At 41.7% G+C, this 17,923-nt stretch overlaps 1 protein-coding gene across 2 annotated transcripts in view; it reads right to left on the reverse strand.

Moving 5' to 3' along the window:
• TTC39C (tetratricopeptide repeat domain 39C) overlaps positions 1 to 17,923 on the reverse strand; it is a 103,273-nt gene that overhangs the window by 25,675 nt on the left and 59,675 nt on the right. Inside the window, exon 2 of one of the 2 annotated variants that reach the window (XM_070778814.1) lies at positions 12,280 to 12,370. The exons of the other annotated variant lie outside the window; for it this stretch is intronic. Coding sequence (XP_070634915.1) covers positions 12,280 to 12,312 — 33 coding nt within the window. The 5' untranslated portion in view covers positions 12,313 to 12,370. The remainder of the gene's footprint in view (positions 1 to 12,279; positions 12,371 to 17,923) is intronic. 2 annotated transcript variants of the gene reach the window in all.

A 17,923-nucleotide genomic window follows, 5' to 3' on the forward strand; every position in this document is an offset into this window, starting at 1 on the left:
TTCCTTTTAAAGTGTACAATTCAGTGGCTTTTAGTACATTCACAGAAGCATGCAACTCGAAAGCTGAAAGAAATCTTAAAAATGATGTAGCCTAGTGTTTCTCAAGGACTTCATAGTGGCTCAGTGGTAAAAAAAAAAAAAAAAATCCTCCTGCCATACAGGAGACACAAATTCAATCCCTGGGTTGGGAAGATCCCCTGAAGGAGAAAATGGCAAACCACTCCAGTATTCTTGTCTGGGAAATCCCATGGACAGAGGAGCCTGGCGGGCTACAGTCCACAGAATTGCAGTCAGACATGACTGAGCACGGCACCGTAGCAGTGTTTCTCAAGTGTGTTATACTGAATGTTTCTATGTCTCACAGGCTACAGTATGAAAAAGAATCCTCCTGGTCAAGCAACTTGGGTGAACACAGCAGATATGCAGACTATCTCCCTCATGATGCAACACTAAACTCTCCGAGAAGCCCCAGGATATCCTAATTTAAATTATATGAAACCTCTTCATGGAAGATGTTATTAACTAGTCCATCAAATCAGTGCTCCAAGGAAGATACTTCAGGAAAACACTGATTTATTTCAACCCTCCTGATTTTCCAGGTAAAGGACTAGAGCCAGAGAAGACTGAGTGGCTTCACCGAGGTCTCACTGCTCTTCAAAACTGTTCGACATGTGAGCAACCATGTGGAAGTAGACAGGGTTTTCATTCTTCATGAAAGAGCCAAAACCAGACCTTCAGACTTTTAGTCCAGCGCTCTTTCTACAATGTGTATGTGTGTGTGTGTGTGTGTGAGTTGCTCGGTCTTGTTGGACTCTTTGCGACCCCATGGACTGCCGCCCTCCTGGCTCCTCTGTCCACAGAATTCTCCAGGCAAGAATACTGGAGTGGGTTGCCATGTCCTTCTCCAGGGGATCTTTCACATGGCAGGCAGACTCTTTACTGTTTGAACCGCCAGGGAAGATCTTTTTACAATGCTACATGTCAAAACCTGAAGCTCTGAACAATGACAACAAACTCCCAGAGCCACAGAAAAATGAGGACTAGCACAAGAAACAAAGAAACAAACAGATTGAAGAAACCAGCGTGCCCACCCGCTGAGAGTCCAGAATCATAAAGAAAAACGGAAGAGTTCAATGCAATACTATGAGAAAACACAAAATTTCGAAGAAGAGCTCTGGACAGGGGTAGCTAAAGTGGGGAACTGCTGCTGCCAAGTCTCTTCAGTCGTGTCCGACTCTGCACGACGCCAGAGTCGGCAGCCCAGCACGCTCCCCCGTCCCTGGGATTCTCCAGGCAAGAACACTGGAGTGGGTTGCCATTTCCTCCTCCAATGCATGAAAGTGAAAAGTGAAAGTGAAGTCGCTCAGTTGTGTCCGACTCTTCATGACCCCATGGACTGCAGCCCACCAGCCTCCTCCGTCCATGGGATTTTCCAGGCAAGAGTACTGGAGTGGGGTGCCACTGCCTTCTCCAAAGTGGGGAACACTATTTCTTAAAACTAGCTCTGTGAAACCCAGCAATGGGAGTTTGCCGGACACTTACTGGCCTTAGGAGAGAGAGAACAAAGACCCAGAACGCCACCTGTGTGGATACACAACCTGCTTTTAAAAATGGAAGAAAAACAATTAAAATACAGTGATCATCTTTTCAATCCAAATTGAAGGAAAAATCCACCCCAGAGTAAACAGAAATGAAAACAAGCATAATCATAAATGCAACTCTGAGAGCAAAGGAAAACACATGCTTCATATACATAACATGTATAAGAAACTCCTCTGTAAGAGCAGAGAGTGGGAATAAGAAAGAATTCAGATCATCTGTTGCTTCTGGGGTCACCCCAACTCCACCAGCATCTCTCCACCAAATGCTCCAGCCCCCTTGAGCCTGGACCTCTCATCGTGGGGCCTCTTCTTGGGTCTAGGCTTGAATGCAGGATCGTACCCCATGCTCCCATATCTATCTGGAAACTCCTACTGACTCTTCAAGAGCCAATCTTAATATTCCCTCTCCTGGGTCATCTTCCTTAGAAGATGAGGGTTGCACCAAGGGTGACCCACATCCTGCTTGCCCTTCCTACAGGCCTGTTTCTGTATTTCTCAAAGCCTGGCCTTCTTCAGTGATCAATGCAAAGAAATAGAGGAAAACAACAGAATGGGAAAGACTAGAGATTTCTTCAAGAAAATTAGAGATACCAACAGAACACTTCATGCAAAGATGGGCACAATAAAGGACAGAAACGGTATGGACCTAATGGAAGCAGAAGATATTAAGAAGAGGTGGCAAGAATACACAGAACAATTATTCAAAAAAAGATCATGACCCAGATAACCATGATGGTGTGATCACTCACTTATAGCCAGACATCCTGGAATGCAAAGTCAAGTGGGCCTTAGGAAGCATCACTACGAACAAAGCTAGTGGGGGTGATGGAATCCCAGTTGAGCTATTTCAAATCCTAAAAGATGATGCTGTGGAAGTGCTGCACTCAATATGCCAGCACATTTGGAAAACTCAGCAGTGGCCACAGGACTGGAAAAGGTCAGTTTTCATTCCAATCCCAAAGAAAGGCAATGCCAAAGAGTGCTCAAACTACCGCACAATTGCACTCATCTCACACGGAAGCAAAATAATGCCCAAAATTCTCCAAGCCAGACTTCAACAGTATGCGAACCATGAACTTCCAGATGTTCAAGCTGGATTTAGAAAAGGCAGAGGAACCAGAGATCAAATTGCCAACATCCGCTGGATCATCAAAAAAAGCAAGAGAGTTGCAGAAAAACATTTACTTCTGCTTTATTGACTATGCCAAAGCCTTTGACTGTGTGGATCACAACAAACTGTGGGAAATTCTTAAAGAGATAGGAACACCAGATCACCTGATCTGCCTCCTGAGAAATCTGTATGCAGGTCAAGAAGCAACAGTTAGGATCAGACATGGAATAACAGACTGGTTCCAAATTGGGATAGGAGTATATCAAGGCTATATATCGTCACCCTGCTTACTTAACTTATATGCAGAGTACATCATGCGAAATGCTGGGCTGGATGAAGCACAAGCTGGAATCAAGACTGCTGGGAGAAGTATCAATAACTTCAGAAATTACGGCAGAAATCGAAGAGCCTCCTGATGAAAGTGAAAGAGGAGAGTGAAAAAGCTGGCTTAAAATCCAACATTCAAAAATTGAAGGTCATGGCATCTGGTCCCATCACTTCATGGCAAATAGATGGGGAAACAAAGGAAATAGTGAGAGACTTTATTTTGGGGGCTCCAAAATTACTGCAGATGGTGACTGCAGCCATGAAATTAAAAGACGCTTGCTCCCTGGAAGAAAAGCTATGACCAACCTAGACAGCATATTAAAAGCAGAAACATTATGTTGCTGACAAAGGTCCATCTAGTCAAAGCTATGTTTTTTCCAGTAGTCACGTATGGATGTGAGAACTGGACGATAAAGAAAAGCTGACTGCCGAAGAATTGATGCTTTTGAACTGTGGTGTTGGAGAAGACTCTTGAGAGTCCCTTGGACTGCAAGGAGATCCAACCAGTCCATCCTAAAGGAAATCAGTCCTGAATATTCATTGGAAGGACTGATGCTGAAGCTGAAACTCTTAATACTTTGGTCACCTGATGTAAAGAACTGATTCATTGGAAAAGATCCTGATGCTAGGAAAGACTGAAGGCAGGAGGAGAAGGGGATGACAAAGGATGAGATGATTGGATGGCATCACTGACTCGATGGACATGAGTTTGAGCAAGCTCCGGGAGTTGGTGATGGACAGGGAGGCCTGGCATGCTGCAGTCCATGGGGTTGCAGAGTCAGACACGATTGAGTGACTGAACTGAACTGAACAAAGCCTGGCCACCTCAGCATCTGCTGACATGCCTCCCTGCCATGTGGTTCCCAGCTCCCCCAGGGCCGGCGCTCTGCTGCAGTGGCCTGTACTGCTGCAGCCCCCATGGCAGACATAGCAGTGCTGTCAACATGTCATAAACACCAACAAGGACCTGCACTCAGAGCTCCAAAGCAGCACACACCTCCAAAATCACCACTCCCTAAACCTCAACAGCAAAACTACACCCAGGGTCCAACCATAGACCTCACCTCAACAAGGAGAGAAGGCTTAAAGAGATTAAAGGTCTTGCTCAAACCAGTCAATCCTAAAGGAAATCAATCCTGAATATTCATTGGAAGGACTGTTGCTAAAGCTGAAGCTCCAATACTTTGTCCACCTGATGTGAAGAGCTGACTCACTGGAAAGGACCCTAATGCTGGGGAAGATAGAAGGCAGGAGGAGAAGGAGGCAACAGAGAATGAGATGGTTAGACAGCATCACTGACTCAACAGACATGAATCTGAGCAAACTCCCGGAGATAGTGAAGGACAGGGAAGCCTGGCGTGCTGCAGTTCATGGGGTTGCAAAGAGTTGGAACCAACTGAGCGACTGAACAACAACAACAAATCCAGACCACTGGGCCAGAGTGGAGGAGCCAGGACTCAGCATGGGCAGTCAGCCTCCAGATCTGAGCCCTCAGCTACAATGTGTATCTTATTACATCACAGTACCACAGCTTCCCAAACACTCCCATTAAGCCAGCGAAATGCAGGCTGAATTTCAAGGGATACAATCAAATCCCTAAACAAGAACACTAGCATTTCACTATTCTTATAAGACAAATATGTTATGATAAAATATTAAGAAAATGAACTATAAAAGAAGCTAAATTAAGGAAAACCAGAAATAAAGTGGAAGTAAAATATGAATTGATTAAAAAAAAATCAAATCTCTCTCTATAAAAACCAATATGAAAGTCTTAAGCTCAATCATAAAACTAGGAAAGCATAAATTTATAAAAACACCACTAGTAATAAAAAGTAATATCACATTTACATGCTTGGATATAGTCATATGTCTAAAAATATGTGGAAATAAGAAAAAGTAAAATATAAAACTAAGATGAGTATAACAGTAAGTGGACATCTTCAGATTATTGAAGAAATAAAAGAAGTTATTAAAGAATTAATTTCAAAACTACTTAACAACTGAAAAATACTTTCAAATGTTTAATGATGTTTTAATTACTTTAACTGACTTGCTTCTCCAAAATGTAGAAAAAAAATATTCTATTAAGCAACTCATTTTTTAAAAATAGTAAGTTTATTTCTAAAGCCCAATAAGAATAAGCCCTCTTGGATATTTATATTTATAATAATATTTCAGTTCAGTTCAGTCGCTCAGTTGTGTCTGACTCTTTGCGATCCCATGAATCCCAGCTCGCCAGGCCTCCCTGTCCATCACCAACTCCTGCAGTTCACTCAAACTCATGTCCATCAAGTCGGTGATACCATCCAACCATCTCATCCTCTGTCGTCCCCTTCTCCTCCTTCCCTCAGTCCCTCCTAGCATCAGGGTCTTTTCCAGTGAGTCAACTCTTCGCATGAGGTGGCCAAAGTATTGGAGTTTCAGCTTCACCATCAGTCCCTCCAGTGAACACCAGAACTGATCTCCCTTAGAATGGACTGGTTGGATCTCCTTGCAGTCCATAATAATATTTAAATATATGTTATTTGCTAGTAAGATACATATACTATTATTACATATACGTAACATTACATTTAGAATATATATAAAATATATAACACATATATATAACTTATTAGCAAATAAAAGCTAAAAAGAGAATTGGGTTGAGACAGAAGGCCTGAATTCTAGTTCCTCCTTAATCCAAAATAACTATGTCCATGTACACATATTATTTCACTTGAACCTGTTTAGTATACACAGATGTATGTAAAAATATAAAGTAACGAGACACAGGGTGACATGAGTAAATGAACAGACACCATCAGAAATGAGTAAGAAATACAGATATTAAAATTTCCTTATAATACACAGAACCTGACAAACTGATAACTGTACAGAAACAAAACTATAAAAATACTAAATAATATATATTTTTAGAGGCAGTAGTCATGTATTTGTTATATGAACCACAACTGTCAAAGCCACTTAACTTTCATTTTAAAACATCTATAATAGGTAGAAAATAAAGATAAAAATAGATTCCACCCATCTTAAGGATTTAGTTCAATAACAAGAAGATAAACAACCTTAAATAAAACAATGTTTGGATGGACCTAGAGATTATCCAACTGAGTGAAGCAAGACAGACACAAAAAGATAAATGTATGATATTGTTTATACATGGAACCTAAAAAGGGTACAAAAGAACTTATTTATACTACAAAAGTAGAGTCACAGACATAGAAAACATAGTTTCCAGAGGGTAGGGGACAGGGATGTATAAATTGGGACTGACATATTCACAACTATATATAAGACAGGTAACTACTAAGAATCTACTGTATAGCACAGGGAACTCTATTCAGTACTCTGTAAAAGCCTATATAGCAAAAGAATCTAAAAAAAAAGTGGGTATCTATATAAACAACTCACATTGCTGTACACCTGAAACTAACACATTGCAAATCAACCATGCTTTAATAATAATTTTTAAATGTTAATATTCCTGAATCGAGTAGGTTTCAGAATTAATAGCCATCTGCACATGCAAAGAGGTATGGGAATATGAGTTTTTAAAATATCATTTTACAATCTGAAGAAAAAGTATTCTATGTGTCCCACTTTGAGAAGACAAGCATTATTTCTGAAGAAATGAAATCTGTTGTAACAAAAGTGTGTATGTTTGAATGTTCAAATTTTCACAATAAAATGTAAAGACTGTTCTCAAAATGACAGTAATAGAAAAGGGGAAATATATGACAAACATAACTTATGATTATATTAGACATGAGAATTTGATTAAATAAAAACATTTCTTACTCAAAAGTCAAACTTGACTAGATCAACAGATTATATCCAAAGGAAAAAAGAATATATACTCCTACTGAAAATACCCTCAGTAGCACTTTTTGGAAGCGTTTTTATTGAGATATAATTCAAGTATTACAAAATTCACGAAGTATTCAATTCAGTGGTTTTTAGTATATTCACAGAGTCCAACAACACAAGAGAAGACTCTAAACGTGTACGTCACCAGATGGTCAACACCGAAATCAGACTGATTATATTCTTTGCAGCCAAAGATGGAGAAGCTCTATACAGTCAGCAAAAACAAGACCAGGAGCTGACTGTGGCTCAGATCATGAACTCCTTATTGCCAAATTCAGACTTAAATTGAAGAAAGTGGGGAAAACCACTAGACCATTCAGGTATGACCTAAATCAAATCCCTTATGATTATACAGTGGAAGTGAGAAATAGATTTAAGGGCCTAGATCTGATAGACAGAGTGCCTGATGAACTATGGAATGAGGTTCGTGACATTGTACAGGAGACAGGGATCAAGACCATCCCCAAGAAAAAGGAATGCAAAAAAGCAAAATGGCTGTCTGGGGAGGACTTACAAATAGCTGTGAAAAGAAGAGAAGCAAAAAGCAAAGGAGAAAAGGAAAGATATAAACATCTGAATGCAGAGTTCCGAAGAATAGCAAGGAGAGATAAGAAAGCCTTCCTCAGCGATCAATGCAAAGAAATAGAGGAAAACAACAGAATGGGAAAGACTAGAGATCTCTTCAAGAAAATTAGAGACACCAACAGAACACTTCATGCAAAGATGGGCTCAATAAAGGACAGAAATGGTATGGACCTAACAGAAGCAGAAGATATTAAGAAGAGGTGGCAAGAATACACACAACTGTACAAAAAAGATCTTCACAACCCAGATAATCACGATGGTGTGCTCACTCACCTAGAGCCAGACATCCTGGAATGTGAAGTCAAGTGGGCCTTAGAAAGCATCACTATGAACAAAGCTAGTGGAGATAATGGAATCCCAGTAGAGCTATTTCAAATCCTGAAAGATGACGCTGTGAAAGTGCTGCACTCAATATGCCAGCACATTTGGAAAACTCAGCAGTGGCCACAGGACTGGAAAAGGTCAGTTTTCATTCCAATCCCAAAGAAAGGCAATGCCAAAGAATGCTCAAACTACTGCACAATTGCACTCATCTCACATGCTAGTAAAGTAATGCTCAAAATTCTCCAAGCCAGGCTTCAGCAATATGTGAACCGTGAACTTCCAGATGTTGAAGCTGGATTTAGAAAAGGCAGAGGAACCAAAGACCAAATTGCCAACATCTGCTGGATCATTGAAAAAGCAAGAACATTCCAGAAAAACATCTATTTCTGCTTTATTGACTAAAGCCTTTGACTGTGTGGATCACAATAAACTGTGGAAAATTGTGCAACAGATGGGAATACCAGACCACCTGACCTGCCTCCTGAGAAACCTATATGCAGGTCAGGAAGCAACAGTTAGAACTGGACATGGAACAACAGACTGGTTCCAAATAGCAAAAGGAGTACGTCAAGGCTGTATATTGTCACCCTGCTTATTTAACTTCTATGCAGAGTACATCATGAGAAACGCTGGGCTGGAAGAAGCACAAGCTGGAATCAAGACTGCTGGGAGAAATATCAATAACCTCAGATATGCAGATAACACCACCCTTATGGCAGAAAGTGAAGAGGAACTAAAGAGCCTCTTGATGAAAGTGAAAGAGGAGAGTGAAAAAGTTGGCCTAAAGCTCAACATTTAGAAAACTAAGATCATGGCATCGGGTCCCATCACTTCATGGGAAATAGATGGGGAAACAGTGGAAACAGTGTCAGACTTTATTTTTCTGGGCTCCAAAATCACAGCAGATGCTGATTGCAGTCATGAAATTAAAAGACACTTACTCCTTGGAAGGAAAGTTATGACCAACCTAGATAGCATATTCAAAAGCAGAGACATTACTTTGCCAACAAAGGTCCATCTAGTCAAGGCTATTTTTCAGTGGTCATGTATGGATTTGACAGTTGGACTGTGAAGAAAGCTGAGCACTGAAGAATTGATGCTTTTGAACTGTGGTATTGGGGAAGACTCTTGAAAGTCCTTTGGACTACAAAGAGATCCAACCAGTCCATCCTAAAGGTGATCAGTCCTGGGTGTTCATTGGAGGGACTGATGCTAAAGCTGAAACTCCAATACTTTGGCCACCTCATGCGAAGAGTTGACTCATTGGAAAAGACCCTGATGCTGGGAGGGTTTGGGGGCAGGAGGAGAAGGGGATGACAAAGGATAAGATGGCTTGATAGCATCACCGACTCGACAGACATGAGTCTGTGTAAACTCCAGGAGTTGGTGATGGACAGGGAGGCCTGGCGTGCTGCGATACATGGGGTTGCAGAGTCGGACACAACTGAGCGACTGAACTGAACTGAGCACAATCATTACAACAACATATGTTTAGGATATTTTCATCAACCCCAAAAGAAATACTGTACCTATTAACAGTTACTCTATATTCTCCCCACCCATCCCCAAGTAAGCTATCTGCATACTCTGGGGACTTCATCTAAATAAAATCACACAATGTATGTTCTTTTGTGACTTGCCTTTTTTCACTAAAAGTGTCTTCAAGGTTCATCCATGCTGTAGCAAGTGTCAGTACTTCAGTCTTTTTTTCAATTGCTGAAAGTTATTCCATCGTATGGATACATATTTGTTTATCCTTCATCAGTTGACAGACATTTGAGTTGTTTGCACTTTTTTGCTAAGTTATGAATAATATGGACATATGTTTTCATCTCTCTTGAGTGGAACTTCTGGGTCATATAATCAATCTATGTTGAATGTTTTGAGAAACCACCAAACTGCTTTCCAAAGTGGCTACACTATTTTTCATTCCCACCAGCAATGAATGAAGAGTGCAACTTCTCCACATGCCTGTCTTCTTATTGGGTGGTCTTTATTGTAGCTACTCTGGTGGATGTGAGACAGTGTCTCACTTGGCTTTGATTTGCATTTCTTCATAATGAATGATGATGATGAGCATCTTTTCATGTGCTTGTTGGTCATTTGCATATATTCTTGCATGTACATTTTTAACAGTAAATACTATCAATACAGCTGAGATTATGAAGTACACATCTTCCAATTTTGTTCTTTGTTTCCAAGACTGTGTTACATATTTAATGCAATCCCTATCAAAATCACAGTGTGCTTTTTTGCAGAAACGTACAAACTGATACCCAACTCAAGGAACCTGAAATAGCTAAAACCATCAAGGGAGTATTGCCATCTTAGCAGTACGGAGTCTTCTGATCCATAAACAGAAGGTCTTATCAGTAATATTTGAGACACTGCTGCTGAAACCATGTACAAACTAATGAAGGATTAGACTGACTCACTATTCCTTGAGTATCATCTTTCATCGTTCAGTAAAAGTTAAAGTGTGAACTGTGATTCAAACAATGACACCACTGAAGCTATAACCTAAGGAAATAATTTAAGAAAATAAAAAGTAAAAATATGCTAAGATAATACATGGTCTTTTCTATTACAGTGAAATGCTGGGAAATCACAGGTATATAACTGTCAAATATCCCAACAATTGAAAAATCAAATTAGTAACCATGGAAATCTACACAGTTTCCATAGCACTTATCTATAAAAACTATCTTCAAATACATAAACACTAGATTTGTAAGCAAAACTGCCTGAAGTTTCATATATATACATTAAACATCACAAACCAACTTGAAGCAAAACATCTTAATTATCGCTGGGCTATTTTTATGAAGTTGCTTAACATCTTAAAATAAACTATTATGTGTGTGTTTTACAGAGAGGCGCCCCCTGTCACGTGTAGCAAGCATTAGGACATGATGTGACAACCCACTTGCACGTGACTCAGCATTATTGCCGCCGAGCTGTGGAATCGGTTTAGCGGTATTGCTGTCAAGGACACCTAACAATAGACCCTGCCTCTAACCCCTGCCCTCAGGGCCAGGGCTCGTGTAAGCAAGGCAAAGCTCATCCTCTTATGCACACTTAGTGAGCTTGGGGATATAAATCGGTGTTAACCTTCTACTGGCTTTTCAACCCAACGGCCTGTAACGGTAGAGATAAAAGAAGAGCAAATGCATTTAACCTATTAGCAATCTGAGTTATCATCATCTCATTTCAGTGAACAGTCATTAAACCACACACTGGATTTAGCGCACTGGAAAGTGAAGACAAACTGATCCTCCACCTTCTATATCAGATTAAACCCATCTCTCACTCTGTGTCCTAAGAATAAACGGCTGCTGTACCTCCTGGTGCCCGAAGTCATAACGAGAACCACGTAGGTCGGAAGAGAAGACTACAATTAATAGAACCCTGGGGAATTACTTCTCTTCCTGCATTGCCTTTTTCCTGATCCTATAAATAACAACATTACCTCATGCTGGCAAGGCGTGCTGTTCAGATACAAGAGGCAGGCTTGCTCATCAACACTGCCACCCGACAGCTCTGGTTAGTCATATGCCCCTGAGATGGGTGCCTGGGCACAGGCCCCCCTGGGTTTGCCATTTCTGCTCTGGCCCCTAAGTTCCAAGCCCCCGGCAGCCCTCCTGCCTCTTGTCTCTGTCTGATAAATTAATCACCAAGGGGATCAACCTTCACTTTTCTGTCCCTGCCACAATCATGAGCTGAGGGGCTAAAAAAAGCAACACAGACCTCTCGTTTATTGTGGGGAGCACCAGTTAAACAATTAACTGTCATCAGTAGAAGTACAGAGAGAAAGAACTAGAGCCTGAAATAATGAGTGGGAGGAAGGTCCAGAGACGGAATGATGGGGCAGAAGCATAAAGGCCTTTCACGCAGACAGAACCGGACAGGTAACAGAAAGTAAGGCGATGGAGCGCCAGGGTGACAAAGTCAAGGGCAACCATCAAAGCTGTCCCTGTGGGCACTGCTCATGGGGAAAAGAAACCACATCCTATCACACAGCCTTGTGAGAAGCAAGGGCTGGCAGGAGGAGGACAAATCCAAGCAGGCTGTTGCCTTGAGGCTCTGTGCACACTCCCCCTTGGTTCTCATGGAGCAAGGCCGTCATCTTTGTGATCATCAGGGGCTGTCACAGCACAGACCCCACCCGCCTGAGCTCGGGGAGAGCAGAGGCTCAGCCCTCCAGCAACAAGCACAGACCTCATGGACACCCACTTACTTTTTCAGTTCCTGTAAATTTATTTCTTTCTTTAGAGTCATGCTTCTTTAGCCAGCCCATCAGGACTTCAGTATCTGAGTTGGTACCCTGACACCAAATGTTGAGACCTTCCTGCATCATCACCTTCTGTGTTGGCTGTAGAAACAGGCTGAGGTGCCACCAAGAAAAGGTGACAGTCCTTGACAACCAGCTTCCTCCCTTAAAGAAACACCATCACTCACCCTGATCAACGGACTTCCTGCCAACAGACTCATCAGTCCATTCGATAAAAACACACTGAGCTCCAGTTTCGTGGGAGATCCATTTCTGCTCCTGAAGAACAAAACCTGTGGTTTTTCCATGCCAGCATGCAGGACACAGAAAGTATGGGTGCAAGCTTGGAAGACAGTTTCACAAATGTTCCCAAACTGCATTAAGTAACTTCTTTAGAACATGTCCATCAACTGTCATTCATTCAAATATTTGAGCAATGAAAGACTAATATTAAAAAATAAGTCTCATAACTAAGTAGTCACACCATGTAAGGTGTGTATATATACATAAAACCAAATACATGTATCTGTATATTACATACTAAATAGATTATTAAAAGGGAGGAGAGGGGAATTGTGCCAATCCATATTGTTTAAAAAAAAAAAAAAGGACTAGAGAGAAATAGGAAGTTTACTGAAATGTAGACTTGTTCCTAATAATTTTAAATAACCAAGAAAAATATTCATTAATCACTTGGATGGTAATGGACTTATCACTACCATAAGTTTAAGGGGATGAAAAATATATAAAATTCAAAATTATAACCATTAGCTCATATTTTAAAATGGAGATTGCTATATAACCCCTGGGTCCACTTCCTAACAGCTGTGTACATTATGGAAATTCAGGGAAAAGTAAATGCAGGTACTGTGCAGTAGCTCTAAGTCCTCTGCACTCATTTTGCCCATCCCAGGCCTAGCTCAATTGATAGCTCTCAACACCAAAGCGAGTTCTTTCTCCTAAAAAGAGAGCAAATTTGGTAACATGACTTCCCAGGCTTAAACACTCAATAACAACAACCATCACTCCACCACCTGAATAATGTTTATCACACGCCAAGTACTGTGTGAACCCATATATTCTTCATGGCTACATGCTAAGTCACATGGAAGAAGCCTAGAGACAGGACAGGTAAGGAGGATAAGACAAGAGGGTGGAGGAGGCTGGAGGTGGGGGTACTGTAGACACGCAGTGGGGAGAAGCCAAGGTGGCAAAGAAAGAAAACTCTTCTTGCAACCTGGCCCAGACTCCCAAAGAGCAGAGGAGCTTGGCGTCCTGAAGATGCATAAGGACCCCACGAACCACTGATGGTGCGGAACTTCACTGCTGTGACGAGTTAGACCATGACAACATGGAATAATGAAGACACGGCCACAAGGGCTATGCGAGGGGTGGGATGGGGTGGATGTGCTCAAGATCACCCTCCCCATGGATTTCAAACTGTCCCAAACAATGAAGGGCAAACTATGTCAAAGGTTGTTCACGAAACTTAGAGAGTAGGTACCTGCACTTGATTTGCAAAAAACGTAAAGGAAAATGAACACTTATCAGCTGGGGTTGAGTCGGTCATCCTGGACAAAGGCAAGCTGGCACAGAAGCAGCTGTTCAAACAACGGGAAGTTCTGAGTCACCAAAGAAGCGAAGTCCAGGTCACTGGATCCACTTGCCAAAATTAGGAGCCCCCAGACCATGTTCCCTAGGAGCTCGTGGATAAAAAAACCACAAGGGTGTGGGGTGGGAGGGAGGTTTCAGAGGGAGGGGACATACGTGTACCTGTGGCTGATTCATGTTGTTGTATGGCAGAAACCAACACAACATTGTAAAGCAACTATCTTCCAATTAAAAAAAAAAAAGCCTTAAAAAAAAAAAAAAAAAGATCTCAAGAGGCCCTATCTCTAACCTAAATGTGCACTGAAAAGAAAAAAAGATTTTCTGCAAGCAAATTCGTCAACTGAACGCTATGAGTTTTCATAAACTGACTTGGGAGCTTAAAGGCCTTGCAATAAGCGTCTGAGAAGAGCTATGTCACATCCTCTCTGAGCAATTCATCAGTAAATGAAGGATGCCACCATCTGATACCTAGCTACATGATCATTTGGGAAGATTAATGAAACACCAGTGTCTGGATGCCATGAAGATAATGCCAATAATATCTCAAGTTAGCCTTAAAATTCGCTTATCCTGTAAGCCTTCAGGAAGAGCCAAACAGAAACAATCACATTTCACTTGACCCTCAGGCTTCAGCTCACCAATCAAGAGCAGAAACGGATCTTTCAGTGTTTTTTCCTTAAAACCAAGTATCAGCTGGATAAGCAAACTGCTCCATGACAAAGCAGCTCTAAAGTCTACCACCGGTACTCAGATCCCAATAACCTACTGTGAAAGAGACTGAGGGCTATCATGGTGACTGTGTGCCTTCCCAAGTCATCATCCTTTGATGATGCTGTGCCTTCCTCATTTCTAGAACCAACCCAATGACAATGAGTGAGCACTCAAAGTTAGTTTTCACTCAGTCCCTACCAAAGATGATTTGTGGACAAGGTAAAATCATGCTATTTGTAAGCCCTCCTCAGACAGCCATTCTGCTGTTTTGCATTTCTTTTCCATGGGAATGGTCTTGATCCCTGTCTCCTGTACAATGTCATGAACCTCTGTCCATAGTTCATCAGGCACTGTATCAGATCTAGTCCCTTAAATCTATTTCTAACTTTCACTGTATAATCATAAGGGATTTTATTTAGGTCATACCTGAATGGTCTAGTGGTTTTGCCCCCTTTCTTCAATTTAAGTCTGAATTTGGCAATAAGGAGTTCATGATCTGAGCCACAGTCAGCTTCCGGTCTTGTTTTTGCTGACTGTTTAGAGCTTCTCCATCTTTGGCTGCAAAGAATATAATCAATCTGATTTTGGTGTTGACCATCTGGTGATGTCCATGTGTAGAGTCTTCTCTTGTGTTGTTGGAAGACGGTGTTTGCTATGAGCAGTGTGTTCTCTTTGCAAAACTCTACTAGCCTTTGCCCTGCTTCATTCCATATTCCAAGGCCAAATTTGCCTGTTACTCCAGGTGTTTCTTGACTTCCTACTTTTGCATTCTAGTCCTCTCTAATGAAAAGGACATCTTTTTTGGGTGTTAGTTCTAAAAGGTCTTGTAGGTCTTCATAGCACCGTTCAACTTCAGCTTTTTCAGCATTACTGGTTGGGGCATAGGCTTGGATTACCGGGATATTGAATGGTTTGATTGGAAATGAACAGAGATCATTCTGTCGTTTTTGAGATTGCATCCAAGTACTGCATTTCGGACTCTCTTGTTGACTATGATGGCTACTCCATTTCTTCTAAGGGATTCCTGCCTACAGTAGTTGATATAATGGTCATCTGAGTTAAATTCACACATTCCAGTCCATTTTAGTTCACTGATTCCTAGAATGTCGACATTCACTCTTGCCATCTCCTGTTTGACCACTTCCAATTTGCCTTGATTCATGGACCTAACATTCCAGGTTCCTATGCAATATTGCTCTTTACAGCATTGGACCTTGCTTCTATCACCAGTCACATCCACAACTGGGTATTGTGTTTGCTTTGGCTCCACCCCTTCATTCTTTCTGGAGTTATTTCTCCACTGATCTCCAGTAGTATACTGGGCACCTACCAACCCGGGGAGTTCCCCTTTCAGTATCTTATCATTTTTGCCTTTTCATAATGTTCATGGGGTTCTCAAGGCAAGAAAACTGAAGTGATTTGCCATTTCCTTCTCCAGGGGACCACATTCTGTCAGATCTCCCCACCATGACTCTCCCATCCAGATGTTCAAGCTGGTTTTAGAAAAGGCAGAGGAACCAGAGATCAAATCGCCAACATCCGCTGGATCATTGAAAAAGCAAGAGAGTTCCAGAAAAACATCTATTTCTGCTTTATTGACTATGCCAAAGCCTTTGACTGTGTGGATCACAATAAACTGTGGAAAATTCTGAAAGAGATGGGAATACCAGACCACCTGACCTGCCTCTTGAGAAACCTATATGCATGTCAGGAAGCAACAGTTAGAACTGGACATGGAACAACAGACTGGTTCCAAATAGGAAAAGGAGTACGTCAAGGCTGTATATTGTCACCCTGCTTATTTAACTTCTATGCAGAGTACATCATGAGAAACGCTGGGCTGGAAGAAGCACAAGCTGGAATCAAGACTGCCGGGAGAAATATCAATAACCTCAGATATGCAGATGACACCACTCTTCTGGCTGAAAGTGAAGAGGAACTTTTAAAAAGCCTCTTGATGAAAGTGAAAGAGGAGAGTGAAAAAGTTGGCTTTAATGCTCAACATTCAGAAAACAAATCTGGTCCCGTCACTTCATGTCAGATAGATGGGGAAACAGTGGAAACAGTGTTAGACTTTATTTTGGGGGGCTCCAAAATCACTGCAGATGGTGATTGCAGCCATGAAATTAAAAGACGCGTACTCCTTGGAAAGAAAGTTACGACCAACCTAGATAGCATATTGAAAAGCAGACATATTACTTTGCCAACAAAAGTCCATCTAGTCAAGGCTATGGTTTTTCCAGTGGTCATATGTGGATGTGAGAGTTGGACTGTGAAGCAAGGTTAGCGCCGAAGAATTGATGCTTTTGAACTGTGATGTTGGAGAAGACTCTCGAGAGTCCCTTGGACTGCAAGGAGATCCAACCAGTCCATCCTAAAGGCGATCAGTCCTGGGTGTTCATTGGAGGGACTGCTGCTAAAGCTGAAACTCCAATACTTTGGCCACCTCATGTGAAGAGTTGACTCATTGGAAAAGACCCTGATGCTGGGAGGGTTTGGGGGCAGGAGGAGACGGGCATGACAGAGGATGAGATGGTTAGATGGCATCACTGACTCGATGGACATGAGTTTGAGTGAACCCCAGGAGTTGGTGATGGACAGGGAAGCCTGGCGTGCTGTGAGTCATGGGGTCGCAAAGAGTCGGACATGACTGAGCGACTGAGCTGAATTGAACTGAAAATCACGCTAAATTGAATTTTTTAGGGGAAAAGAAGTTATTAGGGATTTCCTTGGTGGTCCAGTGGTTAGGAACCCACCTTGCAATAGACAGGATGTGGGTTCAATCCCTGGTCAGGGAACTAAAATCCCACGTGCCAGGGAGCAACTAAGCTGACGCATACAACTACTGAACCCATGTGCTCTGGAGCCCATGAGCTGCAATGAAAGACGAAGCCACATGACTCAACGAAGATCCTGCTTCCTATGTGCCACAACTAAGACCTAAGGAAGCCAAATAAATATAAATAACTGTTTTCTAAAATAAAAGGTTTTTTTAATATAAAAAAGTTACTAGTTTTCACTACAAGATAAGCATTGTTTTTTTAAATTAACTTATTTATTTTAATTGGAGGCTAATTACTTTACAATATTGTGGTAGGTTTTGCCGTACATTAACATGTGTCAGCCAGGGGTGTACATGTGTCCCACCATCCTAAACCCCCCTCCCACCTCCCTCCCCACCCTATCCCTCTGGGTTGTCCCAGAGCGCCAGCTGAGAAATTAATGAAAATGGGAAGAGTCAGTTCAGTCGCTCAGTCGTGTTCAACTCTTTGTGACCCCATGGACTGCAGCACGCCAGGCCTCCCTGTCCATCACCAACTCCTGGAGCTTACTCAAAATCAAAATCATGTCCATTGAGTCCGTGATACCATCCAACCATCTCATCCTCTGTCGTCCCCTTCTCCTCCCGCCTTCAATCTTTCCCAGCATCAGAGTCTTACAGAAAGCATAATGAAACATAAATCCTGACTTTTGCATTTCTATTTAGCAGTTTCAAAACCCAGTTTAGAG

The sequence above is a fragment of the Bos indicus genome, chromosome 24 (genome assembly GCF_029378745.1).
Source record: "Bos indicus isolate NIAB-ARS_2022 breed Sahiwal x Tharparkar chromosome 24, NIAB-ARS_B.indTharparkar_mat_pri_1.0, whole genome shotgun sequence".
NCBI lineage: Eukaryota > Metazoa > Chordata > Mammalia > Artiodactyla > Bovidae > Bos > Bos indicus.